Source organism: Melozone crissalis, unplaced genomic scaffold (genome assembly GCF_028551555.1).
Source record: "Melozone crissalis strain CALT ecotype California unplaced genomic scaffold, PUWL_Pcris_2 ptg000005l_1, whole genome shotgun sequence".
NCBI classification, from domain to species: domain Eukaryota; kingdom Metazoa; phylum Chordata; class Aves; order Passeriformes; family Passerellidae; genus Melozone; species Melozone crissalis.
Window position 1 is genome coordinate 45,880,785 of NW_026535783.1, and position 7,833 is coordinate 45,888,617.

The 7,833-nt window shown below is 44.9% G+C and overlaps 1 protein-coding gene across 2 annotated transcripts in view; it reads right to left on the bottom strand.

Moving 5' to 3' along the window:
• UHRF2 (ubiquitin like with PHD and ring finger domains 2) overlaps positions 1 to 6,135 on the bottom strand; it is an 81,619-nt gene extending 75,484 nt beyond the window's left edge. Inside the window, exon 1 of one of the 2 annotated variants that reach the window (XM_054282336.1) lies at positions 5,608 to 6,135. In XM_054282336.1, the coding sequence (XP_054138311.1) occupies positions 5,608 to 5,760 (153 nt within the window). In that variant the 5' untranslated portion in view covers positions 5,761 to 6,135. The remainder of the gene's footprint in view (positions 1 to 5,607) is intronic. The other variant, XM_054282327.1, reaches the window with a different exon arrangement.
• Positions 6,136 to 7,833: the final 1,698 nt, after the last annotated feature.

Consider the following 7,833-nt stretch of genomic DNA (forward strand, 5'->3'; position numbering starts at 1 on the left):
TTTATTCCTTTGTTACTGAGATACAGAAAAAAAATGTTAGTTTAGATATGCTTGTTTCTTCTTGGATGAAACTCTAAGTCCTATTAAAGGAACATTTGCTCATTAACTTCTAGTTGGAAGTTAGAGCAGCAAGGTTTCTCTTCTTCTGCCATTCTAAGGAGCCTTCTAATAATTAAGTAAATAGAAGTTCATGGTGCCTTCTTGCCTTCTGGATGCTCTTGGATGTTATTTGATACTGTCCTTAAAAAATACAAAAAAAAAAAAAAGCAAGCATGTCAAAATATATAGCTGCATAGAGATCCTCAGCAGCATGGAAAGAATCATCCATCCCTGCGCTGATTAGATGAGAAGGGTCAAGTACCTCCTGTATGATGGTATGGGCTTCTATAGCAAAGGCAACTGAAGTTCAGCAACAGTGGTGCCAGCGAGAGCAAGGGGCTATCTGCAGCTTGTGAGGACACCTGTAATGAAGAACTGGTTATTATCTCAAGCTTCCATAGTCAACAACAAAAATCTAAAAACCACATCAAAAAAAACCCAATAACAAAGTGCATTTTTACATAATTTTACAGTTAAATCATTAAGAACAGAGATTTAATTAATAGCTTTGAAAGATAGAATCCTCTCATAACTATCTGTGTTGATATTAACATTTGATTACATATTACCATGGAAAATCATCGTAATCTAGTGTCCATCTAGGCCTTGCATTCTGCATCTAAGGGTTTGTGGAGTTCTTTATAATATAAAAAAATATTCCTTTTCTGAGAGCTTCCAGACTAATTTTAAAAAGTACATGTACTGAACTATCCTAACTTAATTACATGAATGTGTGGCTCAGGTGTGCAGTGTGACTTTTGAGGATGTCCTGCACAGGATGAAGAGTTGGATTCGATGATACCTGTGTGCCCCTTCCAACTCAGCATATTCTGTGATTCTGGGAGTAAATATACATGCCATAAAATACCGCCCTAAAGTTGGCTGCAATTTCTTAGAGGTTACATAAGGCTCTTTCAGGTTCCTAACACTTAAATAAGACATACAAAACAGTATAAGGTATACTGTTTTCACCTATGTTTCTTTGCTTTGCCTTCAGTTTGTTTAGGTGCTTTAAATAATAAAGATAATCAGATCCAAGAACGGTAAATTGCATTAGTAGCTTTACAGAAACAATTTAACAATTTAAAAGATAATTTTAGTAAACTTCTGCAATCATTTAATAAAAACGCACTCACAAGCCCAACAAACCTACTATCAGGTAAGTTTTGAGTATACACCATTAATTCACTATGTTGGGAATTTTGGCATGCAGTCTGATCATATCTGACCTGAAGACTCCACATGACTCTCCTCATGCTACAGAGCTACTCGTTACCAGCTTCATCAAAGAATGGCAATTACTTCCCTTCTAAGGTTTCTTCAAACTGTTTCTCTAAAACAAAAAAACTTCACTGCTCCAGCTGAAGATTTCTCACCCCAGATTTCTGCCTGAAGCAGATGGGGTTTGGACAGCTTCAGCTGAAAATATTTACAATTTTCCAAGCAAAATAAAGCTGGGAAGAGTCTGTGCTAAAAAACTCAATTGTTCTATGAATAGGCTTAGCACTCTCATTCTTGAGGGAAAGACTTCTCAAGTATTGCTTTTCAAGCTTTTGGGAAATTCACCCAAGTTGTAAGTATTAATAAGAACTTAAACATACAGTATACAAACCTGAAGTTTGGAAGCCTCAGCTCACACGAGATTCCACCCACTATTCATGTGCCAGCCCAGGTTACCCAGAAGCTAGAGCTCTCGTATAATAAAGGCATGTCCTATTGCCAGATTTTTAACTGTGTGTTTTACTGAAGCTACTTTACCACAAGCATGTTCTCATGCAAAGCTAAAGCTCCTCCACTCCTCTTACCCCTCTATTGTTTCAGTTAAATTTTACAGAAACAAAACTCAAATACTTGGACAAACTAGTCTGACAAACTAGACTTTAAATATTCAACTTGCATGGTTAAGTAACACAATGCATACCACCATACTTTGTGCACAAAAGCAGAGCTGAATTTCTTCTAGTGAAGTAGGCCTGATTTGCAGCAATTTTCACCTCAAGTGAATAAACAGCTTCAATATTCTCATCTCCTCCTGCTGACTTCAGTCCCCCATGAAACAGCTTAGGAGTGATTTCCTCACCAACAAGATTAATGACTTCAAAAGTTGTTTCAGTCACTGGCTCCTACAAATATCGGCAAAGAAGCCTTTGGGCTCCAATGTCTTTTTCCCCTGTTCTGATAAGCACTATGGAAAAGATACTGAGATAATGGGGTTTTTTAACAGTAGTCGTTTACAAATTTTCACCAAATTCAAATTCCAACAGGGTGGGATGGGATGATGAGAGAAGCCAACAAAAGACATTAGTTCTTATCTTCCACAAACAGTAGATATTGCTGAAATACAAGAGTGTGCATGTTTAGTTATATGCAAAACATAAGTAGGTACTAATACTCTTACAGTATTATAGAAAACCTCAAGCTCTCTGGTGCATTTTCAAATTAAAAGTTCCATGTACTTTTACTGTTCTATTTTTCCAGTATTGTAACTGAAAGAAACTAGAAATCCCACAATGACTGTAAATTGGCTCTACAGAAAATCTGCTCTCATAGGTCAAAATGGAAAGATATCTCCTTCACTTTCATGAGTAAACTAAGAATTTCTATTCTCTAGAACAGCTTCACATGCTTTCCAATTAGGAGAAAGAACATACTGCTGGAAATCAGATTGTTGTCTTGCTTTTCTGAATTTCTCTAAGGACAAGTTTACTCAAAGTTAACACATAACACAGAAAAATATTAGATGTGAATAGTCTGTAGTGGGGCAAGGTTAAAATATGTTTTATTCCAGCATAAGGAAATATTTGTGGCGCTATAGGAAAATCCTTACAGATAATGATCCACCATCTTCAAGAGGGAGAGTAAGAGACATCACTGCAGGTTTCTACATTCAGTACACTTCTCTGGCTAACTGCACAGTTAAGAATAAAAAAACTTTCAGGCAAAGTTCCACCTCAATCTAGAATATGCCTTTACTTCTGTGGCTAGTAGAGTCATTCAGCTTGGCAGAAATGTGGAGCCCCAGAGAGCACAGGATGTCCTGTACACTTTATGGAGTAACACTGTCTGGGTCGTGTGAATGGTAGGTCCTTCTGACAGTAAAAGATGCCAATCTATTCAACAAAGTAGTGCTATTCCTGGCATTTACAAGAAAAAAAACCAGAACACAACAGAAATACAAAGTACTACATTAATGACAACACTAGGTTTCCTCCAGTAGTTCTAGGGTATTTTAACCCTTAAAAACAGACACGAGAAGTACTGACCACTTAAGTTCTTACACTTGCCTTTGAAGATCAGACAACAGCAAACTACAGAATAGCATATTAACTGGATACAGAGACTCCTGCAAAATTATGGCCCCAGCTCAAAATCTTAGTTGAAACTGTTCTCTACTGCAAGCTAAGAACATGATGCTGTTGAAATTCAGCCCACAAACAATGACTCACTTAGGTTTCTACATCCTTATAACCTCATATACCTCCCATTTTTAGGAGGACATTACTTAGACAGGCTTCCTACCACTTGTAAGATCCAAGGATTTCTAGAAGTTCCCAGGTAGACTACAGTAAGCAGCATTCAGTAGCAGGATCATGGTTCTACTAGCAGACTGTACAGATTTAACCATACTGAGCTCTAAACAGATAAAATAAGAAAAGGATTTCACCTAGATAATATTTTTAACAACACATACAGCAATCTTCAGGCGGTGTTTAAGTTTTCACCTCAGTATACTCCTTTCTGTTCACCTTACATTTAACTAAAGTGACCTTTTTTTATTCTTAATAATAAAGTGAATATTGTTTTATTTTATCACAGCCCTAAAAGAATTAAGTTATTTAGCTTCATGTTCTCAACATCTAGTTTTACTTGTGCAAGAGCAACCCTTCTGATCTTTTTTCTTATGAGCACCATGGAAACAGAAAAGCAACCCATAATAAAGAAGGAAACTTCTGAATTAATCATGGTAATTACACGAAAATTAACATTTATGGGGAGTGAAACTATAAAAACCCAGTTCCCTAACTCTTCACTAACATGATTCCAACTGTGCCCTAAACTTGATATACTAAATACCAAACTCACACATGCTGCTCATGTAGGCAACTACAGCTATAATATTTCACTATCCCATTTTCTCAAGCAAGACATTTGTTAACTAAAATGTTCACGCTATTTGGACTGGCCACTGTCAGATTACACAGGAAAGCACAACTCATTACAGGTCCATCTTCCCTGCTTCTCAGATAAAGAATTTAGGGTAAAAACCTCGGGTTTGCCCCACATAAACATCTGTACCCAAAGAAGTGTGCTAGTACAGAACAAAGCTAAGTTATACAACTCCAAGACTCATGTTCCTTGATTTGGCCCCTTCAGAAAAACACATATATGTACACAACGATCCTTAGAGACCAGCCCTCACAAATGCTGACTGTCACCAATCTGTAGAACACAAAAATCTAGTCATTTGCTACTGGTTCAAAATACTAGCCACTAATGCTTGCCTCCTGGTTAACAGTTAAATTTCTCTTTTTAAAGTTTTCTCTACGTGTTTGTAAAGATAAACACTTTATCTCTTTTGAGGCAGAAATCTCACTGCTGTGCATTCTCAAAACTCATCTGCTGTAAGAAGATGCATCTTCGGAGTCACTTTCCCCGAACGTACCACACACTCGGTGCCTTCCGCGTCAGGTAATAGCTATGCTTCACTTTCACTACTCGAACACTGCGCACACCTCGCAGTTTACGCAACGCGGCTTCAAAGGTTACACCCATCAGCGAAGTTACAGCCTGAGGCGACATACTCCGAACAAAATCTTACCATCACCCCCGGGGAGGGGAGGTTCCACCTCATGGAAGACTTCCAGCCAGTCACCCCTGCCATAGCGGCTTCCCGTGGTGGGGACGAAGCACCTCGCTGGACTACAAGCAATCGCCCTTATCCCGCCCGGGACATGCCGGGACTCACAAGTCCAGGACACCGCGGCATCACAACTTCTGCCCGAGCAAATTAACCCCGCGCCGCCTCCTCTCCCGGCCCCGCCACGTGCGGAGCCGGGGTGGCGTTTTCCCGGGAAACCGCTCGCTGTCGGCCCGCTTCCCGCCCTGCCCGGCCTGGATGCGGCGGGGCGGAGGAGAGCGGGGTAGCTCCCTCCATCCCCCCGCATCCCTCCGGCTACTGTCACTTGGGCAAGATGAAGGCGGGAGCCGAGGGAGGAGCCTCTCGCCGCTCAGGTGGGAAAACAAACACACAAAAGGATGTCACCAGGACCCCGTGAAGGGTTTTACTGCGGTTTTTACTTCATCGGGAAAACGGGGGTCCTGGAGCATTCTGTCAGGGTGGGCTCCCCGCTGCCCTCCCCTCCTCCCAGACGCAGGAGTAAACAAAAGCGGGAGCTCACAGAACAGCACATGGGTGGAGACAGGGACCCCCGAACCGCACAAAGAGCCGGGCCTGGGATTAGGGGAGACCCCCGAGGGTCCGCCTGCATAGGGGAGCTCCCGCCTCACCTGCTTGCCCCGGTAGAAGAGCCGCTGGCGGTCGGGGCTCACGCGGAAGGTCTCCTCGATCTTCTCCCGCAAGCACTCGATCTTGGTGAGGCGGCTCAGGTCGTCGATGGTCTGGGTCTCCGTACCGTCGATGGTGCGGACCTGGATCCACATGGTGCGCGCCCTGCCGCCCGCTCGGCCGGCCGCGGGCGAAGGATGGGAGACACAGACAAGGGGTGGGAACGGGGTCCGCTCCGCGGGTGAGCGTCCACGGCGTGGGAGGTTCCGGAGAGCGGTCTGGACGCTACCCCGCTCTTTGTTTGGCCCGACGGGGCAGGAATTTCAAACCCCGCGCAGCGGGCGCGACCCTTCTGCCCGCAATCCGGGCCGTCCGTCCCGCTCGGCGGGGTGCGGGAGAAGGAAAGGGAGCCGAGCAGATCCCACGGCGCTCCCCGATCCTGACGAGGCAGCGCAGATCGCGACGGGTGCCGGCGGGCCGGCGGCGGGCTGGGCTACGGGGATGCGCCGGAAGCCATCGCCCGGCCCGGGCACTGTTTACCGGGGAGCGCCGCCGCGCTCACATGGAGGTCACGGCGCCAACGCCGATCTCGCGAGAGCGCCCGGCCTCGGCCGTGCAGACAACACGGCGGGGCGGGAGCGGGGACGGGGGGCAGCGAGGCGGGCACGCGGCACCACCACGCCCCCTCCCGCCGCGCGCCCCGGCCCCGCCCGCTCCGCCCCGCGCGTTGTGCCCGGCCGGCGCGAGGCCCGCGGGGGGAGGGGAGGCGGCCGTTGGCGTCTCCATGGCGGCGCGCGCGGCGCTGAGGGCTGTGAGGGCCCTGCGCCCGGAACTGGCGGCCGGGCAGCCCCCGGCGTCCGTGGGCAGCCGGGAACAGCGCTTCCCAGGACATAAAGCTACATGTAACCCTACACTGACAGACCTACATGTAACCCTGCCCCAAAGATACAGATTAATACTGGCGGTCGATACAAATACTGGGCGAGACTAGGCAAGGAAAGAAAGCTTCGTTTACGCCGCGAATCTGGCGTACGCTTGGATCTCTGTATTTTTCTGCATCGGGTAATTCCTGCGAATTAACTGCCAGGCAAATCTGGAATTACAGAGCTGTTGTGGGCTAGCCCTGTTGGGCAGCTGGGCGCCACACATTCCTTTGGTCACTCTGTCACAAGGAAGTGGAGAACAAAGAAAGAAGGTTGAAAGTGGGAAAATGGGCATCTAAAAAACAACAATTTAGTTAAAACGGTAAAATTTAGTTATGAACAAAAGTTGTGCACACAAAGCAAAATGAGGAAGTATTTGAGTACATAAAATTGACAGGCATCTGTGCATTTATCCATTTCTACAAAACCAGAGCCTTGTCATGTTTAAAGATTGCTTAGGAAGACAAGCACCTTAACTCCTAATACCCTGCTCTTTCTCCTTCTTATCCCATCTGTCATTGCTGAGTGTGACACGAGGTGGTCTGTGGTGTCACCAGCCTTCTCCTCTGAGTCCCTATTGTGGGATCCAGTGAACTCCGACAAAGAGAGAGAGAAACGATGCATCTGACTCCACTGATATCAGAAGGCTAATTAACTACTTTATTATGCTGTACTTTTCTATATATCTAAGACTGAATCTGGCAAGCACTCAACTCTGCACACACTGCACTCCAACTGCACAAAATCTCCTGACTGTCAGTTAACAGTCCTGACACACACACACACACACACACACACACACACACACACTCTTGGCCCTGATAGGCCAAGGAAACAAACCACGACTTTGGGTAAACAATCTCCATATTGCATTCTACTTTGGCACAACACAGGCACAGCAAATTATAAGAATTGTGTTTTCTTTCTCTGAGCTTCAGAGAACGTGAATCCCAGAAATATTTTTGGAAGAATTGTGCCTTGCTTTTCTCTGTAAAGAGAAATGTGGGGCCACAGGTCTCTTCCTGGCAAACTCCTCCAGCCTACTCACTGGCAGTGTTGTCCCAAATACAGGTTCTTCTTTCTGTTGTGTAAGAAGCTGACCTATACAAGATACTTGTTTCTTTCATGTTTGTGCAGAGGTGAACGCACAAAACCAGCAACAGTCAGGCTGAAAATTACTACTTTCATAACATAGAAGTACAAGCATACCTAATTTCTAATTACATGCCTATTTAATAGCCACTGAACCCAAATAAAGGAAATTTAAGTTAGATTTAGAGGTGTGGTTTTCATGCAATAATGAGC